This window comes from Mugil cephalus, chromosome 20 (assembly GCF_022458985.1).
Source record: "Mugil cephalus isolate CIBA_MC_2020 chromosome 20, CIBA_Mcephalus_1.1, whole genome shotgun sequence".
Classification (NCBI taxonomy): domain Eukaryota; kingdom Metazoa; phylum Chordata; class Actinopteri; order Mugiliformes; family Mugilidae; genus Mugil; species Mugil cephalus.
The window spans coordinates 11,886,384-11,910,007 of NC_061789.1; the positions used below are offsets into that span (position 1 = coordinate 11,886,384).

At 42.7% G+C, this 23,624-nt stretch overlaps 1 protein-coding gene across 1 annotated transcript; it reads right to left on the reverse strand.

The window, feature by feature from the left end:
• Positions 1 to 656: 656 nt before the first annotated feature.
• On the reverse strand, positions 657 to 22,178 carry si:dkey-89b17.4 (zinc finger protein 850). Its single transcript, XM_047571516.1, has 5 exons — positions 21,796 to 22,178; positions 12,568 to 15,354; positions 10,955 to 12,064; positions 9,041 to 9,903; positions 657 to 3,802 (listed from the first exon to the last, which is right to left on the reverse strand). Exons 2-5 carry the CDS (start codon positions 15,129 to 15,131, stop codon positions 3,360 to 3,362), a joined length of 4,980 nt encoding a protein of 1,659 aa, XP_047427472.1. The 5' UTR covers positions 15,132 to 15,354; positions 21,796 to 22,178; the 3' UTR covers positions 657 to 3,359.
• Between the last annotated feature and the right edge of the window lie 1,446 nt (positions 22,179 to 23,624).

Below are 23,624 nucleotides of genomic sequence, written 5' to 3' on the forward strand. Positions count from 1 at the left end.
GCGCATACGCATTGTCTAGTTAAAGTCCGATTAAGGCGTATACGTGTCGGAGAAAATTAGTTTCCAATCACATTATCTTATTGTCTAATTTGGATAAGGAGAACTCTGATTTTAGTCGGAGTCACATGTTTACGTGCACTCAAGTTGTCCAGTTAGAGTCGGGTTAAGGCAATAATTTGTTTATTTGTGCGTGTAAACGTACTGATTGTTTTGTTGACCATTGATCCACCCTGACCTCCTCACTACACCAGATTTTTATGGTATTTTAACTGTTTCACCAGAAATTAGACCAGAGCTGCTCAGGTTCTTTCTAAAGTTTTTAAGTAAACCCTGCTATTGTATGTGATTTAATATTGAAGAGGAAATAAAGTCAGCAAACCAGAAAGTTTTGGTAAATACTCACGGCACTGAAGCATGCCATGGCGTGTTGTTTCTGCTGCAGAGAGAGGTGGAAAAGACCTTTAACGAGCTGAACGAGCAGGTGAGTGAACTCAGGTGCTGCTGAACATTTCATATGTGGTTCGTTTCTGACCAAACTTCTTGAATCTCAAATAATACGTATCATTTTTAAAACAATTTCATGACACCTTACAACGGACTTTCGGGTTGTACATCATTCTCCAATGAAAAATAAATAATCATTTTAGAAGCATAAACACATTTGTTTATATCTTTTATACACTGTTTATATACCTGTAGATATAAAAGGTGATACAGAGGTACAATAACAATACATGATCATCAAACCAGCACCAAGACTTCACTGCTACGTTTCTACTAGCTTTCTACTGCACAATTTTGCATCCCCAACTAAAGTAAACCAGATTATTCCAGGGGGCTTCATTTACATGGACTCTAATATTATATTAAAAAATAAATAAAAATGTCCAATGTACCCACCTAAATCACAATATGAATTGTCTGAGGGGAAGATAGGTCAAAAAGTATTTATTTGCATTAATATTATGGGGAATTGTAAACATAAATATCTTCTTAAATTTATGTAGCATCCATGTAAAAGGTTTTCAGCTCTGATAACGATCAAGAAATATTGTCTGTGTAAGTCAGTGATGTGCATGAATCGGTTGTCAAAAGTTTGTAAAATTTATATTTGATTTTTTTTCTTTATGTTTGTCATAATTATAAATATTGGATTATATTATTCTAAATGTAGTTAAAAGCAAAATAAAAGCACCATAAATATGAGAATAGAAGATTATGTTTACTTTCTCTGTTGTTGTTGAACGCATAGATAAGGGTTTGGTGAAAGGACCCAAAATGGCTGACACACTGACTGCAGTTTTCTGTCACTTTTTAAAACACAAATTTCTGAATCTCAGCTGTGTTTGAAATGTAATGTGGAAACTGGTAGTTTTAGTTTATATATATATATATATATGACAGTTTGTGAAAAGATTCTCAAATTTGAGATAAAAATTCAAAGAAATTAGTTTACTTACATTCTGTTCAAGGAAAAATATATTGCTTAAATGGACAGATTGTAAATAATCCAACAATAGCTGGCTGTAATACATTAAGGATGACAAAACACTGTACATGAACATTCATTCATTCATCCAGGTTATTGTTAATGTATGTATTATTATTATTATTATTATTATTATTATTATTATTAATATTAATAATATTTATTTATTTTTATTTTACTTCATGATCCATGGCCTTTCCAGTTTTTTGTTGTTTAGCGATGTTTGATTCTTGTTACGTGCTTCTTATCCTTTTTTATTTCTCTCCGTTTTTTACGTATACGGAGAAATATAAATAACGTGAGATGAAGATGTGGCGCCATGTCTTTGAATCACATCTACAGAGTGGACCTATTTTGTGTTTATAAAAAATCAATAAAGAAGATATTGTTTAAAAAAACAAAAACAAAAAAAACCCCACAAATTATTTCATCAGATAAACCACGTTAAAACTTTAAAACAGCTCCAGATTGTCGCTGAGTGAAAGCAACACACACACAATCATCATCATAGTTACTTTGAAAAGCCTACTTTTCTCTAGTTTGTACCACAACCCTTTAATTATATTTCTCTCTGTATATATATGAGAGATATCAGGCACAGAATCAGAAAATACAAGTGCCCAAAAACTACCTGACTACATTACGAGCACAAGGTGACAAAGGTTGATCTCTGACGTTGCTGGTCTTCAGGCTGAAGTCTGTTTTAGGGAGTTTCCTCAGAGACAAAACTGCATGGCTCCCGACATCAGCTTTGTCCGTGAAAGAAACCCATGACGAGACAGAATGGGTGTGTAGAGGCCATGTTGTTGAACTGTTGTTTGGAGAAACTCACTTGTGCCGCAGAAAAAAAAAAACTGTCATGACCCTCTGGGCTGGTGAGGAAACAGGTGACAACACAGGTGAGGATGTAGTTGAGGAGACAGGAGAAGAAACTGGCAAGCAAACTGTTGAAGAGAGGTGAAGAAAAGTCTGATTTTGACCTCAGCCTAATTCAGAAGAAGAGGATGACGTCAGTAGTTCAACAAGTAGAGGTAACAGGAGTTAAAGGATTCAAGTGCATCTCATGTGTTGGCTTAGAAACACCAAGCAAAAACATAGTAGCAAAGTACATAGATAGTATTCAAAGAGAAGACGATTCAGCTCTCATCTGCGGTACAAAAACTGAAATCCTGAAGTTGAAAAAAATACAAGACCCATAATCCTTCATGGTCCGGAGTGCGTCAGTGAAGCTTCCAAGCTCTGAAACTCATTTACTGTCCATGGGGACAAGCGGGGGTCCATCTGTGGCCGAAAAGGAGTTTGTGGGTTTACCGTGGAAACAAAAGAACACGAGCCTGATAAAAGTACTGTACATTTACCACCGATGGAGAGAACTCGACAAACACAGCATTTCAGTTTGTGCGAAGGGAGAGTTTCAGTTTCCAGGTGGAGCTGGTTTGGAAATGCTCTCACATTTAAATGTTACGTCAATACCTATCTATCAAAAGGTTTTTCTCTTCCACTTAAAAGGTAGAACGTGCTTATTTTGTTTGATTAAAGATAACCAAATCAAAAATTACAGAATACTAATTTCATATCCTGCCACATTTGAACTCGCTGGACTCTACGATGTGCTGTCATACCAGCAACAGCCTCAAACTGAAGTCCTACCCATGTTAAGACCTTGGACCCAACAGCTGGATTCAGCTTTTATGATTCAGGATTAGACTAAATGTTCAAATTCTGTTTCAGATCTCAACGTGAACGTGGTTAAATTTCACAATCAGGTATTCAAGCTGCAGTTTTCCTCAGGAGTCTATGTGGTCCGGGTCTGGTGTGTTTGTCCCTCCAGTCCAGACCGAGGTTTAGATCAAACAGTGAGTCCAGACATTCAGAAAGGCCTGGAGGTAACGGCGAGGAAGGCGGACGATGCTCCTCTGGACAGCGACGCTCCTCTGGACAGCGACGTTCCTCTCCAGTGCACCTTCATGTGGTGCCTCAGGTTGGACTTGGAGGAGAATCGCTTGTCGCACTGCTGGCAGGAAAACGGCTTTTCCTTGGTGTGGATGCGGCGGTGGCAAACGAGCGCCGTGGACACCCTGAAGGACTTCCCACATTCGGGGCACTGGTAGCGCTTGGGCTCGGTGTGGATGCGCCGGTGGTTCTTGAGGGACATCAGGTTAGGGAACTCCTTTTGGCAGGAGTTGCAGAAATAGGCCCCGGTCTTGTGGCTGTTCTTGTGGTTGAGCAGGGAGCTGGCGTGGCGGTAAGAACGTCCACACTCGCTGCAGACGAAGCTCTTGGAGGTGATGCTCGAACCCACTGGACTCAGATCTGAGAGAAGAAAAAGACCAGTTTCAATTCAGACGACCTCGCAGAGGGAAAGTTACCGCAGCTTTTAGATCAGACTCACTGTGCCATCACATTAAAGAAATTCTAGTCAGAAACTGAAGCTGATTACCAACACAGGAGTAACAAATTTACTCCACTAAAATAATTTAGCTGAGTGTGCATAGTTAACAATTTGACTTGCCGTCCGTTACGTTAGCTAGCTAATATTTGACTGTCCTTTACTTTAGCTAACTACTATTTGACCGGAATTTACTTTAGCTAACTACTATTTGACTGTCCTTTACTTTAGCTAACTACTTTTCCACTGTCATTTACTTAAGCTAACTCCTATTTGACTTTACTTTAGCTAACTACTATTTGACTGTCATTTACTTTAGCTAACTACTATTTTACTGGAATTTTCTTTAGCTAACTACTATTTGACTGTCCTTTACTTTAGCTAACTACTATTTGACTGGCATTTACTTTAGCTAACTACTATTTGACTGGCATTTACTTTAGCCAACTACTATTTGACTTTGTTTTGAGCTAACGACAGTTTGGTCGTTTGTCCTTTAGACTTGACTAGCCAGTACTTTTAAGTTACTGAACAGTTTGTCCAGTGCATTTAACTAACTGACAGTTTGTCCACTATTGTTAGTTGAGCTGTTACCTAACATTTTCAAATATTTTTCCATCACTTAATATAATAATAGTGACTTTACCGCTTTGGTTTAATTCTCTCTGTGTCACCAAGTGGCTTTTAAGTCATACATTAGCTAGCTAGTGAGCTATTGCTTTAGGATTAAACTAATCAGCATTTTCTATGGTTATTTTCCTCCTGAATATACATGTTTTTTTAAAATGTTTTTTTTGTCAATTGTACTAATACTTGAGTACAGGTAGCTTTGACGAAGAACCACATATTTAAATCAGTGTTTCCTCTTTTCAATCGTAAAATCAAGAGGGACAACACAGTACGTATTTATCTTACCTAGAGACAAGTGTGATGCAGGATTTTAAAAACACTGAGCTCCAGAGATCAATACAAAGTAACAACCACAATTTTGATGAACCGTAATTCAGTATAAATTATTGTCATCTTAATTTTTTCCCCCACAATTTATGTTTTCGTACATTCCAACTTTCTGTTTAAACACCTGTACATTGTGATGGCAGAGAAAAACTAAAACCTTTTTATTAAGACCCAAAGTTACGATCATCCCAACTGATTCTTTTCCAAATATTTGATCAGTTTTTATACTGAGCTATTTCAATGAATGATACCATTCAGTCCTCTAAGAGCTTCCACTTCACCACTAACAAGGGATTAATCCACTGGTGAAAACAGTTCCTTCTGTTTATGTCACAACAGCCACAGAGACCTACTGTACGTTTAAATGTCAGAGAACTGAGCTCTTTGCTTCATCTTCTCAGGTTTCTGTTTGCCCATTATGAAGTTGTCGATGGTACCACAGAGGAAGGAAAGAAATCACTTAATTCATGCAAAACCAGGACAAGGTTACAAATGTGAATTATTAATAAACTGTATGTGTGCAATAAACTACAGGTCGTTAACTTAAAACTTAATATGTGCCACATAAAGCATAGAGATGCTTGGTCAGCTGGAAAAAACAGAAATAAGTAAATGATTTCTATAAAGCTACATGAAACAAAGCTATGCTGACCTTTAATTATCTACACCAAGGGGCTTTAGTGTGGTTAAAACCTTATGGACATACAGACATTAACTTCATGTATTAAAATGTAAAGACTAAATTCATTCCTTGAGTTATATTTTTTCTCGGCACTAATATATATGTTTTTCAGCTCAACCTATTAAGTACAGAGTTGATTTTTTTTTCCCTATTGCATTTCAGTTTTCATTAAAATGTGTTGATGTGAACATGTTACAAGTGAAAAAACAAAAAACATTTAAGACCGTTAACACCAGCTAAAGGTAAATATAAGGAACCTGAAATCAGACCAGATTGAAAACACTGAGCTCCGCTGTGTTTTTTCAGCTATTTATTTTCAGTACTCAGCAGTAAGGGTTATAGTATATGGACAAGTTTTTCTGTTAAGAAATGAATTATCAAAACATAGTTTATAAAAGTGTATAGTAAGCATTACATATATATGCATGGAAACAAAACGTTAGAACTTCAAACAAAAAGGGGGGTTATAGTTGTTCCAAACCAATCTTCTTCTTCGTTTTCTCTAAAAACTACTTGAAATGCAGGCGGGAAAGTGTCCAAACAACAAAAACCAACCGTGGAGGAAGAAACTGGCAAAAATAAAAATAGAGAATGTACAGTTATTATTTCTGTGTTCTAGATCACATGGACTCCTACAGCACTTGACGGTCACTGCACGGCTTTTCACTTTTTATCTTTTTTTTTTTTTTTTTAAAACTAGCACCAGTGCTCCTGAAAACGCTGACAGACGGTGTTTTTTTTTTAAACACACAGAGGCTTCCAACAGTCCAAAAACAACGCAATTAAATAAAGAGGAAAAAAACAAACAAAAAACAAAACACCAATAAATACAAGAGGTTACCATAAAGTGTAACATAAAAAAAGGACTGAATGCACCGAGGCGTCCCTTTCAACGCAAGTCTGATGTCTGACAACGGGGGGAGGAAGGCGAGGGATGGGGGGAGTTCAGTCAAAGTCAACGAGAAGATAAATATGGAGGAAGAGGGGGATGATGGGAAGGCTCGGCTGAGAAAGACCATCACAACATCACTTTTATAAGAAGGCGAGAAGAACGTTGTGTCCTCAGAGTCTCCGTGGAGCCTGTCAGTCCTTCAGCTCCACAGAACAGGGGCATTGTGGGTACAGGAGGGAGGGGGTGTTTACATTAACACAGCTCTAAACTCACACATCCTAAAGACTAGCGCTGTCCATTACAAGTGTTAATAATAATAATAATAATAATCATATAAATAAATGCATTACTACACGATCCGTCGTCTTTTTTCCTTCTGCAGAGAAACAATGATTACATTACAGGAGCCGACTCAATCCTCACACCGTTCTTCTTTTCTTTCAGTCGAGCCAGAGGCGGGGCCGCGGCCCGCGGACTCGATCGGGTGATCACTTCTTGTTCACACGTGCGGACTCAAAAACTGGACCAGAACAAACCTCCTCCACCTGCAGGAGCGACTGTTGTTTTATTACCGATTAGTCGATTGATTTGTCTAGAAAATGCTGGAGAAATAACAAGAGTCACTGATTACTTTTGACAATTCAATAAAGGTTATTCCAAAAAGAAAAAAGAAAAAAAAACTCTTGCTGACAGAAAGAGAAAAAGGCAGCATTACTTTGTGCAGCTCTGACGCTTTAAAACTGTCCCAGTAAGAATTATGAACAATTAATTGAAAGTTGTTCCTTTTTTTTTTCCAGATATTCAAATGTGCTTGTCATGTTTTTTTTTTGTTTTATTCTGTTGAACTGCAGCTTAAATTGAAGGATGAGAAAGTTACAGCCGTGAACCTGCAGACTGAGAATCTCGCACTGAAACATTAATGGTTCAGTCTTTTCTCCTTCTTTGCAAATCAGGACCGAGTCAAACGTCCTGGAGTCAATGAAAACACCAGCGAAAGTTGACATCACCAGGAGGAAGGACGCTTTATCTTCTGTCCAACATCCAGAAGTTTGGATAAGTTGAGAGGGACGAGCGCTCGCTCACTATTGTAACAGCAGCTTCTGTGACCTGCGGCGGCAACAAGCGGCCGTCAGGAAAAACACCGACGTCATTTCCACTGTGTAGTTTTTAGTTTGCAGTCAAAGTGAGTCAGGACGACTGAATGTCCTGCTTCAGCTTTGATAGTCAATCCCTGTAGATCCCGTCTGCTGATCAGTCACCATTAAAACTGTTAAAGCTGATTCTTAAATATTAAGTTACATGTTTAGTTTCACAAAATGAAATCAATTTAACAAATAAACAGGTTAAAAAGGTTTGACGAAGGACTGAAACCTTCACTAAATAAATAAGTTTTTTTCACTCTGACAAATGAGAACAGAACTCCAAAAACTCACTGCTCAAAAACCTCAGCACATGTCAATAACATGTTCTCAAACACAGGAACGTTAAAAACACTTCATACAAACAGTTTTCCTATTTCTGAACAGCTGATCGCTGCTTCATCAAGCTTTCAGGAGCTACAGAAGAAAAATAACTTTAACATGAGAGAACGGCTCAGTGAGCGTTTCCGAGTCCACACGTGTGAACGAGATGTTTGAAGTGGTCGAAGCTACATCACGCACATACACACACACACATACATACATGCACACGCACAGACACACACATTTAAAGCAGCCCCCAGAGACCTAACCGTCCGTCTTGAGTCCTCAACGTTCCCACAAGCCATTGCTGCCTCCCGCCAAAACGAGAAGGTACAAAGAAAAAAAAAAAAACCCTGATCCCACATGTTGGAGACAGAAACAGTTTAGACTGACTCAGTCTGAAAATGGTTTAAAAACACTGTGACGAAGGCCACGAGAACATTTCATCCAAACGAAACTCCCTAGAAACACCATCAGAAACGGGATGGAGGCAGGAAACAGGAAAAAAAAAACAACTGCAACGGTGGACCAATCAGCTCCTGGGATCAGAATGATTAGATGAAAACAAGCATCAGACTCCTTCACACCTTCAGCGGACCCTCAGAGCTCCGACAGTCACCTGCACAGGACCCCACCAGTCTCTCTAGCTGGGCTCTACAGTCTGGGTGCAGCTGTGCGGGGGCCTGGTCCACACCAAGAAGAGTTCAGAGAAGCTCAGTTTCACAGGGCAACATGCAGCAGGAAGTAAGGCAGGTGTAGTGAAGTCCTTCCAGTTCATAGAAACTACACTGTGTCTGTCTATAGTCCAGTCTGCTGTCAGTCAGTCTGTGGGGACAGCCGGACTGATCTACCAGGGCCTCATGGGAAAATCGGTGAGAGGGAGTGTGTGTGTGTGTGTGCATGTGTGTGTGTGCACATCCCCCATTTTCAGTCCTGTGTGTGCAAGCGTCCATGTAGTGTGTATGTTGTCAAGCAGCATGTCCTCCACACACACCACAGACACACATGGACAATGAGAAAGAGGAGGGTGAGCAGGAGGAAGATTAGGCTACATTTTGGCACCTCGAGAAACCTTGGCAAGTGACTGCCCCCGACCCCCCGCCCCCCCCCACATCCCCCAGCACCCACCCTCATCCCTTAGCTTATATGAAGGGGCCGCCGGGCATACCCAGGAAGTTGGGCGCACCCATGGCCATGGGAGGGGGCGCCGTCGAGCCGCTCCAGTGCACCTTCATGTGGTGCCTCAGGTTGGACTTGGAAGAGAATCGCTTGTCGCACTGCTGGCAGGAGAACGGCTTTTCCTTGGTGTGGATGCGGCGGTGGCAGATAAGTTGAGTAGAGACCCGAAAGGACTTCCCGCAGTCGGGGCACTGGTAGCGCTTGGGCTCGGTGTGGATGCGCCGGTGGTTCTTGAGGGACATCAGGTTAGGGAACTCCTTTTGGCAGGAGTTGCAGAAATAAGTCCCGGTCTTGTGGCTGTTCTTGTGGTTGAGCAAAGAGCTGGCGTGGCGGTAAGAACGTCCACACTGGTCACAGACATGGGACTTAATAATCTCACTGTTACCCCCTCTGCTGCGGGCTTTGGCCATACTGCTGGGGTCAAGTCCTTGCTCTTGCATTAAGGTGAGATCCAGACCTGACCCCCAGCCCAGCTCCTGGGAGCCCCCGGGACGGGGCTGCTGGGGTCTGGGCTGGCGGGGCTGCGGTGGCTGGCCGTGGGTGATCTCCATGTGAAGCCTGAAGCTGGCCTGTGTGGGAAAGGCTCTCTGGCAGGACCGGCAGGTCAGCTCCCGCTGCTTCTGGTGGACACGTCGGTGGTTGTAGAGCTGAGAGGAAACGCGAAAGGCCTTCCCGCAGTCGTGGCAACGGTGGCGCCGTGTCTCGGAGTGGATACGGCGGTGGTTCTTCAGGGCAAGAAGGTTGGAGTAGGTCTTGAGGCACACGGCACAGTGATAGATGCCAACAGTGTGAGTGTTCTTGTGGTTGAGGAGGGAGCTGGCGTGGCGGTAGGAACGGCCGCACTGATCACATCTGTGCAGATTCAAACAAGGAAAAACAAGAGGGAGGAACAGGGGGGATGGGAAAGAGAGGGAATGCACAAAGAAAGAAAGGGGAAGGTTAGTAACTGAAGATGGATGTTTTTCACTGTTCCAGCCAAATGAATCTCAGTTACTGGTTACCACTTTTTCTTTGAATTACTGAAATATACTACTGATCAGCTAAGACCTTATGCATACAGGTATATGATCTGAAATCCGGCTCAAATCTTTTAAGGATGACTACAAAGTGGTTTACCATTTAACGTTATGATTTCTAAATGGGTTATATGGGAAAAGATTTCTTGGGGGTGGGAGGGACATGGGAAAAACTACAGCTGGGATTTCTGTGGAAAGTGGGAGGTATCTGCTGCTTCCTGCACTGCACAAATCAAACAGCTTCATTCACAGTCTGAACAGTTTCTAAAACCTTCTTTCTAAGCCTTCTTTGGGGTGATTTCTAAATTATGAATGCAATGATGAGAAATCAATCAAACATGCCCAAAGAACTTCCACCCTGTCAGTTGTGACAGCTACTATACTGTAGTGAAGAAAACATTCACTTTGGACATGTGCAGTGCAGCTAGCTCCAAATACTTCCTACGCTTCCCTTTCAGACGTCAAAATACAACAGCCCCATCACAAAACTGCAGTTTCTAGTCTAATAACTGGCCAGTATCAAAACAATCACAAACAAATCAAAGACTACAGTCAAAATCAGAACAAGAGCAAGGAACAGACAACATCAATACTTCATCAAAACAAAGCATGTAAACAGTGCATCTAGACATGAAATACTTGAGGTAACCTAAAAACTAAAGTGTGTGATATATGCTAACTGAAAGCAAATGGGGTTGACTTATCTGGTCTCTCCACTAATTCAATTTGTCCAAACTTCAGAAAAATCCGAATTCCGGCACGCGTATGGTCCCAAGGAAGCCGGATTGGAGATCATATACCTGTAATAGACATGTAGAGACCTAAATTTATCTTCACTATTTGCTTTTTCAACTTCGAAGAATCACAAACAACTGACGAGAACTCACGTGTACCGACACTCTTCGCCCTCTCCCGTGGGTGCAGTGGCCTTCCTCCTGACTTCCATGCCTACCTGGTTGTCCCCGCAGCGGTGCCTGGCCAGACCAGACCTCCCCTGGAAACTCTTCCCACAGGTGGGGCAGCCAAAGGGGGTAGCCCCCTCTTCGTGGACCTTCTGGTGGTTGCGGAGAAACCTGGCCAGCCGGAAGGCTTTCCCACATGTGTGGCAGATGTGCTTCTTCCGTTGTGTGTGGATGCGCATGTGGTTACGTAGGGCCATGTAGTTGGTATACGGCTTGTCGCAGAAGTTGCACCGGAAGTTGCCCGTCTTGTGGGTGTGCTTGTGGTTCAGCAAGGAGCTAGCGTGTTTGTAAGCACAGCTGCATAAGTCACAGGCATAGGGTCTCTCATCAGAGTCCATGTCCACAGAGCTTCTCTCCATGCTAATGTTGGTGGAGCTGTTGGTGGAGGAGGATGAAGGAAGGTGCTGGGCTGGGCAGTCATGAGCTGCAAGCTCATCAGCTGTGGCAAAGCCTTCACAGCAGCCATCACACTCAAAATCCATTTGAGCTCCTGGGCCCTGAGGACCTTTGCACAGGCCAGCTGTAGTGTGGGTAGCTAGTTGCCTCTGGGTGCGGAAGCCCTTGCCGCACTCTTGGCAGTTGTGCTTCTTCTGGGCAAAGTGGAGACGAAGATGGTTTTTCATTGCCAGCCTATTGGGATATGTAGAGTTGCATACGTTGCAGTGGTACTCCCCAATTTTGTGAAGGTTCTTATGATTGGCCAGGCTGCCTGCATGACGGTAGGTCTTCCCACATTCTTCACAGGCAAAAGGCCGACGTCCACTTTCAGCAGGGTCAAACTTCTGTGGTCTAGATGTACCAGCTGAAGAGTAGGGCTTCTTGAAGCCTTGGTGGCTGTATTTGACTCCCATCGCTTGGCTCTTTGATGCCTCTCCTCTCATAGTCTGCATTTGAGATGGACCAGGCTGCTGGAAGCGGGACCCATTGGGACCAGTCCGAACAAGTCCTTTGGCCCGGTGTTCTTCATGGAGACGAAGGTGGTTGATCAGCTGCTTTTGGATTTTGAAGGCTTTGCCACATTCTTCACACTTGTGCCTGTAGCAGGGACGGGCAGAGGTGAAGAAAACACAGAATATCGAAATGAATCTAATTAATACATTTCAACAAATAGTAAGACCTCTTCAGTTGTGGCCAAGAGTCAAATTTCTCATAAAGAAAGCAGTTTCGCAATTATGCAATTGTGGCTGGCTTAAGTGCAAATGGTTTGGCAATTAACTATTCACTCTTTAACATAAAACATAACACAAAGACATAATACAAACTCTCACCAGACTATACAACAAGTTCCAAAGTCACAAATGTACACCGATCCTTAACCTTACTAACCACCACATGAAATGCAGCAGTTATGCTTCGTCTGAACTGGCAATTGGCCAGTGATATAACAAGTTTTAGTCTTCATACTTGGTTTTCACTTGTACAACTAGAGCAGCACATGATGTAGACATATGTTGAATTTAGGAATTCTGATACAATCTTAAAACTCTCTGCACAATCTATCCAGACAAAATCAAAAATGGACAGAATGAGCAACCTACCTCTTCAAGTCAAAGTGTGTCCTTTGGTGATTCTTGAGAGCCAGCAGATTGTAGTAGCGTTTCTGGCACACCAGGCAACGGAAAACACCAGTCTTATGGGATTTCTTGTGGTTGAGGAGTGAGCAGGGGTGTCTGTATCCTCGCCCACATTGGTCACACTTGTGGGGCTTGTCACTTTGGTCAACCATTGGCCTGCGTCCATCGCCACCAACATCACGACTTCCCCCCGCAACCCCACCACCAACGCCATCTCCTCCAGATATCCCTTTGGCTCCATTTAGGCCTGACTTGCTCAATGAGCTTGCCCTATTCTTTCCAGGGCACAAGTGAGTGATAAGGTGGTGGCGGTCAGCAAAAAACATGCCACAGTCAACACAAATGTGGTTGCGACCATCCATCTTCTCATTGCCATTTGCTGAACTACCTGCCATACCCTGTTGCTGTCCATCTGGCCTTTGGGGTCCATGCACTAGCTGGTGATTCAAGAGGTCCTGCTTCCTGGAGAAGCTCTGTCCACAGGTGGAGCAGATCATCCTCCAGTCCTGATCCAGGCTGGATGGTCCTGGCCCTGTCGGATTATTGGCGTGGCTACGCAGGTGACTCCTGAGGGCTCTGAGGCTGGCATAATGGTTACCACACACTGAGCACTGATACACTTCTCCGTCATCATCGTCATCTTTGTCATTGCTCCCCATTCTCTTGCCTCCGCTTTGAGAGTACTGACGTTGGCTACTACCTTCTTTCAGGTTGTTGGAACTTCCAGAAGGCAGCGAGGTTCCGCCAGAACTATGGTAATTCATATTACCCATAAAACCATTAGACATGTTACTCTGCGGCTGTGGCTGCTGGCTACGGCGAGGACACATGTGTGACTTAATGCCAGATACATCTCCATACATCTCACCACAGTCAGCGCACACATGTCTGTCAGCCTGCCGGTGAGCAGAGTTACTCTGGGAGAGTGAGCTGCCATCAAAGCGATCATGGAACTCAAGAGAGTCCAACCCACTACTGTGGCCCCCATCTGGTACAAAGTGGGCAGCATCACCAAGGTTTCCTGGTAATGAGATTGGAGTGGTGGCACCACTGCCTTCCTGGACATAGCTCTGCTGGGAGTCCAGAGTTAGTGGCTCTGGAGATAGCCAGTCACTGCTGTCGTTACTGATAGGCTGGTTAGAGGGACGCCCCTTGTGGCTTCGTAGGTGGCTGTGTAGCGCTGCTAGGTGAGGGTACTGCTTACAGCAGATGGTGCATTGGTAGTGACCTGTCTGGTGGCAACGCTTGTGATTAACCAGGCTTCCTGCGTGCCGGTAGCTTTTGCCACACTCCCCACATTTGAATCGCCGCTCTCCATCATCTGGTGAATTAGCTTGGGGCACACGGCCTCCTGAGGGAGAAGCCACGGAGCCCTGAGATCCAGAACTTAGAGTGTCTGAGTTGAGGATGGAGCTGTCCTGATTATGTGAGGCTGGGTGAGGATCATGGGTTAGATAGTGGACTTTCAATGTCTCCAAATCTGGGTGTCCTGCGCCACAGTATGCACATGTGTAAATGGGGTTGTTGACTGGAGGGCCCATTATGGGGTCATAAGGACCTCTTTTCTCAGTGGGCAGAGGTGGAAGGGGCAGAGGGTCCCCCAGGGCCGGGGTGTAAGTTGGCGATCGAACCGCACTTAGATTGTGGGGCATGATGCCTGGGAAACTGCGTGGCAGGCCAAGGGAGGGCGAAGCAGTGTTGTGCAGCAGAATGTGCTCTTGGAAGTCCGCCTTATTCGGCAGCGCTACCTGGCACAGGTGGCAAAAACAGGAGGTGGTGTCCTCACTCTGGGTGCCAGTAGTGCGCTCCGAGTCATGGAGGCTGCTACTGCTACTGCTGCTGCTCACCATGGATGCTCCTGGGGTCTTGAACTTCGAGTGAGTTCTCTCGTGGCTGTTTAGGGCAGCCAGGTTGCTAAATTGTTTAAAACACACAGAACACTTAAAAGTTCCTTGCTGGTGACACTTCTTGTGGTTCACCAGGCTACCGTGGTGCCGGTAGGTTCTGTCACACTGGTCACACTTGAACGGTCTGTCCCAAGCGTCGTCTGATTCAGGGGAGCCTTTTTTTCCGTGATCGTCTGTCTCGTGGCTTTGCAGGACACTATGTCCCATACCACTATTGTTTAAATGTGAGCGCCCAAACCCGTCCGAGAGGTCCTGGGCGAGGCCGTAGTCCCTCTCGTCGTGGCCTGCCTCTTCGGGCACTTCCTCGCTCTCCTCTTCTGTGTGTGCACTACTAGGGGACAAAGTATGGATCCGCAAATGGTTCTTCAAAGCTACTGCGTTGGGAAGTGTACGTGTACAAACAGGACACTGAAATGAACCCACTTCGTGGGACTTTTTATGATTGGCAAGGCTAGCTGCGTGCTTGTAAATTCTACCACACTGTTCACACTCAAAACGACCGGTATCTTCTTGCTGATAATGTGCTTTCATATGTTCTAGGAGACTTGGAGTACTCGGACAAACCATATCACATTCTTTACAGGGGAAACCCTTGGCACGACTCATATCATGCATTGCCATAGTACTCTAACGCAAATCGGTTGGAGGGAATCACAGTTCACAACATAGCAATGAACAGTGATGTTAGCACGGTGGGGGAGGAAACAGTGGGCTTATCTCTTCAGCTGAAAGTGTAGCTGGCGGCCATCTTGTCCCCAAGAGCCGTCAGTGCTGGTCCAGCCAATCAGGGCCCACCTTGGGAGGTGGCGGGCCTCTGGGGGTCACACCAGCCAATGAGGTATCACTGTGGAAACAAGAGAAAACAACATTACTGAAAGTGCAGTGAAAAAAAACCTCTTGAAACAATCACTTTAGCAACAGTAACATGGTTTAATTCATATTCATCTGATTTCAGAGCATTTTGACACAACACAAACACTACAACCGTCAATCTGTCAGGTCTGCTTATTTAACAACTGGTTCACGCTACTAAAATATGGGTATTTTGCAGTATTGCCTGGAAAAAGCCCTGAACCTTTCTGCTGCTTTTCTTAATCATACATTATAAAGAATATCTGCAGTGTTTTTGGCCACTGGATTTGTGAAGTACAACTTTGAGAATGACACTGAACCTTGCCAAAATCAAACAATCACAAAATGGACTGATTATTCACAAATGAAAATTAATCACAAAAAAAATGATGAACTTTGTTGCAATCCTACATGATTATTTGTTTGCTTTTGATTTTGGTGCTCCGCTCAGCAATATAGTCGAAATATGTCAAACTATTTCGACGTGTAGACGTGGTTGTCAACAAAAAAGCATATATTTGTATTTCTCCAATATTTACTCACTGCTGTTTGTTTCAGGCGTCACATGACAGTCATAGGTGCACCTGCCACGAGGTGCACAATGAAACTACGACCTCCGACATACACCTGTCCTCAGACATGACAAGAAACTATTTGCAGTGAAGGCTACAACCACAGTTTTAACATTACATTTAAGTAACCAGAGAATCTTTTTTTATTTTATTAGCGGGTTAATTATTATTAGTATTCCATTTCGTACTCTGTTGTCCGAAGACAACACAAACACAACATATTTTGTTTGCGCACAGCCTACACACACACACACACACACACTCTCTCTGACCAGTCAGTAATCAGATCAATACTTGCTTAAAGTGAGTGAGTGTCAGTTTTAACAGGCTATTCTGTAATCTGTAGCAGATTACAGAATAGCCGTCATCATCTCGTTACAACCACCAGGATTCAAACTCTTGCTCGTGTTACGTTCAAGGACTCTGAATGACTTTCAAGGATTCTTCTGAGGACACAGATGGGAGAGAAATCCCACTGAGAAACCAGATCCGCATTTCCTGCACGATTCAGATTAAAGATCAATTTGACACCACCTGATAATCCTGCACTGGTTTAACTCCTCATCCTACCACAGCTGCTCATCAGTCAGCAGGCCTCTACCAAGTTTTATATATATATATATATATATATATAAATTTTAACAACTGAAGGTCAGCGCTTTCAAGTTTAGTGAGTGTGAGAGGATTCATCAATAGAGTTCAGTGTGGATGTACAGAGGGAACTGCTCTTTCGAAACTACCTTTAATCTTCATTAACTCATTGCAAACGCATGCCTACCTACATTTACTATCTCTTAAAAGCTTATTTTTACTTGAATCCAGTGAACTATAAAGAATCAGCACTGCAGTTAACAAGTGTGGTTTAATGATATTTAAACACATAAGATTGTCCATAACATGCAGCTGTAAGGAATGTATTGTAGGTTAGCTGTAGTCCACAGCACTTCCTGTTTAACAACACAGAGTTACAGGTGTGCTCCTTAACCGTCTGTACAGGCTGCACAGACTGTAACGCACAGTCTCAACGTGAAGCTGTTAAAATCTGTCGGCTCAGCCAACTTAATTAATTAGTACACAAACACTTCCTCCTACAGCCTCCATGTCTCAACACACACAAAAAAAACAAAGGTGTTCAGGATTTGATCCAGGTGACTGTTTTGTCTCCTTCTTAATCATGTTTACGAGAATCTGACAAAAAGTCAGTCAGTGTAATTAATTAGTAAGATACTCGCTATGTGGAGCTTAAAGGGCAGATGCCACCTTGAAATCTGGTATGAATCTTCTCATACACCCGTGGAGCTGGTTGCACTAACAAACAGGTTCCACGTGAGCAGGCAGACCAACATTATAGCGTTAGCAGTATCGCGGTTTAAAGAAACTATGAATGGACTCATCTTGGGTTGCAACAACCCATCCACAACATTTGTGTACAACGCATCAACTATTCGCAGCCAGGTAGCTGACCACTTCCTAAAAACGAAACCGCCGACCACAGCAGCTGAGCGAGTAGTATAAAGAGAAGACCTACAAAACGAAAGAACACTGATTTACAGTAGCATTACACTCCAAGTGGATATAAGCAACCTTTTACAGATAATAATATAGTTACAAGCAGCACAGAGTGGTCACATCAGGTCCTGACTGGTATCAGGTCTGACCAGACATTTTTAAAATGACCAACAAAGGAAAAACTTAGTTATTAATTTCAGGTCGGCCAAAATACAAAACCATGTCCCTGTAGCGACAACAAGTCTTATTCCTATTCAGTGCATCAAAGCTGCCAAAAAAGATTCAATATTAGCCACAAGATTCAATATTAGCCGTACAATCAGGTGCTGCATTTAATAAAGGACAAAACTATCAGATAGGCCGATACTGATTATCATCAGATAGTATCGGCTGAACATCTGCATGTTTTCATTGTACCTTCCTCTCAAACGTCACAGACCTGCACATTTAATTGTTTGTCTAAATTAATTGATTAATTAATGACAGAATATGCCATCAGTGACACTAGTTGAGAGTTAAAGCTCAAATTCAGTCATGATTATATTTTAGAATAAAAGTTTAATCAAATTAAACAGGAAGTAATCAATTAACCGTCAGTCAATTAAAAAAACATTTGTTGTCAATTTTGATTAGCTATGAACAAAAAAAAAAGATGTTGGTAAAATATACAGAGGGAAAGAAAAACCAGCAGAGGAGAGAGAGTGGGGGGACGAATGGGGGAGGGGAGATAGTTGGTGGCCTGTACAGGTTGGAGAAGGGGATGAAGGACGGGAGAAAAAAAAAAGCACGGGGGGAAAAAAAGGGAAGCGAAGAAAATAAAGGTGTGGAGGAGGATTTGATTGGTGGTAGAGGAAACCAGAGGAGGGAGGAAAATGGGAGGATGTGGGGGGGGGGAGGCAGAGCTCCGGAGGAGCTGTGGTCTGACGGTAGAAAGGAAAACCAGAGCAGGGAAAACGAATGAATGAACGATGAGTGAATAACAATTTTATTCCTCTTTAACCCAAACTAACACAGTTCACACACACTTCATGTTTAATCTTCTTCCTTTAGTTCTAGTTTAGATTCAGTCAGTTTAACATATAACAAAACATTGTTTCTTCATTAAAGCGACTTCCTCAGTTACACTGATAACAGACTGTGAAGCTGCAGCTCATTAATGTTCATAACTCTCCATTAAAACCTACATAAACACCAACGCCTTCACATATAGTTTGAACTAATACTCAAACATATTTAGTTTCCCACATTATCTGAAACATCTGGAGCAACACATTCAGTAAAAAATAATCGTAAACTAAACAAACATCTGCTGCTGTGCTGCCTCGTCTCACCGACAACAACGTTTCTTATCTCAGGTATTTAACAGCTGGAGCCACAAGTTTCTTCAAAATAATTATTATTCACCAGCCTCAGACACGGAGTCAAAAATAAAATGTGTAGTTTTACAGTAAAAAATTAATTATCAACTGAGAAAGTAATACGTAGATTAGATTCAAATCTACTGAATACTGTTGGTTGCTTTTGTCCAAAACTACTTTTTTCCTTTAGTTTTTAAAAACAATGCAGTCTGACAAAAACATTAAATGATGTCACCATAACGGGATTCTTTATTTTAAATAGTTACTTTTAACTGAATTCAGTGATTAATCAATAACAAAAACAATTGTTCGGAGCTGGAGAAACATTAACAGGACACGATCCAGATGTTTGATGCGGCTTTAACACCGACGGGGCAGAAAGTAATCTAAAGATCGCCTGCACCACTGCTCCAAACAATAAAACTAATCATTTTATCTGTGAATAATCCACTGGTTGTTCCGTGACTTTCTCTGAGAGACGTCTTCAAAGATGCTCAGCAGCTGAGACAGAAACCAATAAACGCTTCACAGACACCGCGGAAATTACACAATTAAAACCAATAATCATTTAAACGAATCAAAACTTCCCATCTTCATGTGTGAATAACATGCGTGTCTTTCGCAGTGGTTTTAAGCCGGTCTTTTTATCAGCGCTGTGGAGACGCATCGACACCAACACACAGGCCTCTCCGCAGACAGTAACCGACACCGCGGACGACAACACGAACACGCGCAGGCTTTCAGGCAGCGTCTGAACCGTTACGCTTCGATTTCTGAGCGACTTTCAGGAGGTTTGTTTGCATTTGTTTACTTCCTGTTTCAGTTTGTCTCTTGCAGATCAGATTAAAGTCCCGGCCGAACGATGAGACAAAATTAAAGAGCTGCAGGAATATTTTCTTCCACATCCCTCTGTATCACACTTTAGTAATCCAGTTTAATGAACGAACTAAATTAGGATAATCTACATATTAATATTAAAATCATATTAATATATTAAAAAAAAGTTGTCCCAACATATAACATCTTAGAGTTAGTTGTTCAGATTTAAATTATTAAGTGATGGAGCATTAAAACAGCCAACGAATATGTGGTTGAACAAAACCAGGTGTTCAGCTCATTATATATTTTAATAATCAGAAAACTGTGCTTTATTCACAGTCCTTATATTTTACTACGTATTTGTACAAATTTTATATTAATATAAATTGCATTAAAATAATTCAATGTGACAATTATGCCGAGTTACACCCGTCGCCAATTTGTTTTCTGGTGTTTACTTGAGAGTTACTGTATATTGCATATTCTTCATGTACTCATCCAGATGCACCAGTTTCAGTCCTAAACCAGGTTAATATCTGCAGCTTTCGGTTGTGTTTCCATCACCCATAGAAATGGGCAAAACCGAAATATCGCAACGGAAAAAAGAAAAGGAATGGAAACAGGCTCATTTCAGAAAACCTCAAATACCACGATATAAGTTGCAGCTCATTTGCAAAAACACCTTTCAATGGAAACACGCGCAATATTTATTGAAATTTCAGAAATATCGCTTTAATTTCTTCAAAAAAAAAAAAAAAACTAATAGAAACGCAGCTAGTGATTCACTGCTTTTCTTTCTCTATAAAAAAGTTTTCGGGACTTCTTTTCAATTAAAACATCCGCTTCAGCTCTGACCTTTTATTAAGCAAACTAGTACTAACCTGGAGATTAATTGGTCATTACCAGCCTCTTTTGACGCTGCACGGCTGAATCACAAACAAGTTTCCCTGAAGGATTAATGAATTATGAGCGAATGACTTGGGAGTTTATTTACATATTTTCTCGTGCTTCCTCTCCCTGACACACCTCCGCCTCTGGTTCAAGCCCAAATGATCCGCAGTGATTTCTCAGTCAGATCTGAATCCGAGCAGCAGCCAGTCGCAACTTTTTCTCCCCCCCATCATGTAAACAAAACAGCTCCCGGCTCATTAAACTCCAACTTCATCCACCCTCTACGTTAAACCGTCTCCTGGATGAAAACAATCCTCCCACATTACATGCGTGCACAAATCCGCCGAGGCTGTTTTGTTTTCCCATCGGCTTCGGCTTTTCCCTCCACATTTAGCTCAACGCTGACTTTTCATAATAGGAGCAGATCAGACACGGGAGCCCCCCTGGGGCCGCAGCGGGGCTCCCTGACCTTGGCCCGTCTCTTCTCGGTCGGGTTCAGCCTCGGATTGAATTTGTCGGGACAAAGCGGAGCATCCTCACCGCCGGGACCCCAGCGTGACTCTCTGACCGGGAGACTGCGGCTTCATCCCGGCCGAGCGAGAGAGCGGAGAAGGGGGGTGGGTTTGGTGGTCACGAGGAGCCTCTGGCTGTGGCCGTGTGCTGCCGACATGATGCTCCCAGCAGAGCAGGGACAACACCTTCAGCCATCAGCCCGCTTTCACTGAGACCCCATTTCCATCGGAAAATGGCTTTCGAGCAGCGAGCCATTTTCAACCGAGCTAACGGGCTCAAGTCGCCCCTTAAGTCGCACAAACACAACCCGCCGACGCCCCACAGCCAAAGCCCCAGCGAAGCCCACCCGACAAAAACGGGGTTTAAAATAACAACAGGGGCAAACCTCGTTTATTTACACGAACAGCGCTCCGCGGAGGAGACGCGAAAAGCACGGCCGAGCTAGCGTTAGCATCGGGGCCTGGCTAGCCAGTTAGCATCCCTCTGCGTCCACTGAAAACACCCGAAACCGAAGAGTTCAAAACAGGCAAACGACAAACAGAGACACACAACTAGCCCCCGTGCAGGGTTGCTCACCGGGTCCGGTCTACGGGTTTAACACCAGCGACCCAAAGGCGGCGGAGGGAAGGCGACCACCGCTGCAGGAGCTTAGCACCAGTAGCATTAGCAACCCGAGGCTAGCCCGGAGCTACACAAAGATCTCGACAAACACACCGCGGCCCCCCTTTGATGGAAAACCGCGTTTTCCGCCGTTTACTGCAGCCCACTTACCCTCAAATGGCCCCCGCGCCCGGAAAGTCAACGATTCTCGGCGAGGGGGTGCAAAATGTGCCAGTTTCACGGATTATGCATGGTTATTTTTTTTCCTCCTATTTAACCACCGACTTTTGGTTCTTGGCTCTGTCCCCCTCCTCTCTCCCTCCTCCTCCTCCTCTTCAGCAGGATACTTCCTGCCGAGCCGAGCGCGGTCACGGCCGCGTCATCATGCGCAGAATAAAAATTTCGGGGGCAACTAAAACATCGCGTTGAGCTTCTAGCACCCAGTTGTAACGCCAGGTCAGTCATCTGTGGCAGTTTAGATGGTGAAGGGTCGGGCCGAACCGAGCCGAGCCGAGCCGGGCCGGGCCGGGCTGCTGCAGGGCCAGATGACACTCCGAGGTCAATAATGAGCTGCAGACCAGCACACCTGGACATCTCATTCACAGGTGTGTTTGTCTGCAGCTAATATTCATCTTCCATTCATCCACCACTGTCGCTGATTAGTTTCCCCCTGTGACAGACTAACTCATTTTACTCAGTGAAATACTTGGAAAAACTAAGTTTCAACCCAAGAATGTGATCATAGGACGTCAGAATACTGATTTATTTATTCATTTATTTTTAATTTTCATGGAGAAATTCAAGATTAATTGAATTAATTAATTAAATTAATTGAATTAATAATTTAACATACATGGTTACTTATCTTGAAGTGGTAAACAAATGGAGATATATTTTAGACCATTAGAAAATAAGGGCTGATTCAGGCACTTGTCAACATCATGACATTAGACAACATTAGAAACTTTTTCGTGGTATCTAACGAAGCAGTTGTGCTCAGTGTTCATGCAGATCTAAACCTTAAAGACCACATTTGACCTGAGAGTGTTTCCTTGATCTTATCTGATTGGCTGAATGTAAACCACATGCTTCGAAACCTCTGCGGGGAACGCAGCTTAATATGCAAGCTGAAGCAACCTAATATAGTTCCTTGCCCCATAAAGGCTTTATTGAAGGGGCATCTGGTCACAGACCCAGAGATGCAGAGACCAAGTGGTGCAAAGGCTCAGAGAGGGGTAAATAATGACACATAGAACAGAAATGAGACTAAAAATATAATACAGTGATGACAACACACAGATAAAAATCTCCTCCTCCAGGTTTGTTCGTACGATTTTAGGAAGTGAACTTTAAGTGTGATACATCTGATGTTAAACACTGATCTAGTTTGAGACTCAACGGTTTCTGTCTGAAACCTTTATGTATGTGACAGCAGATCCCTGAATAAAGGAAAAAAAATGTTTATTTCTGCAGTAACGCTCGGATGTATGCTATCTGGATTCTGATTCAGTCCTCCATTAATTGGCTCCTTAACATTTATACATTGATTCACACTATGTATGTAATATTGCCTTCATGTGATACAGTCAGAGACGGCTTATTGTCACTGCTCTGCAACTTTAATCAATTAACAGATAAAATGATACAATTAAAAATTGATTAAATAATGAACAAAGAAAAAGCTAGTTGATTAGTTATTTTCATTTTTATCCTTCTTCTCAATTCTGTAAATTTTGGATTATCAGTAATTAAATATTATATTTTAATTTATTTTGTATTAATTTTGTACAAAGCTGCACATATGTGGAATATATATGCTAATCATTTAATGTTTTCTTAACCTTTTATTTTTTGTCTTAGTTAATAAAGTTAATAACTTATATAAACTGGTTGACAAGCACATTAAATACAAAACATTTTATCTACTCATATGTACACAAATAACTATTTAAGTTATTTATATTTATTAGTCGTATCTTATTTTTGTGAAATGCACGATT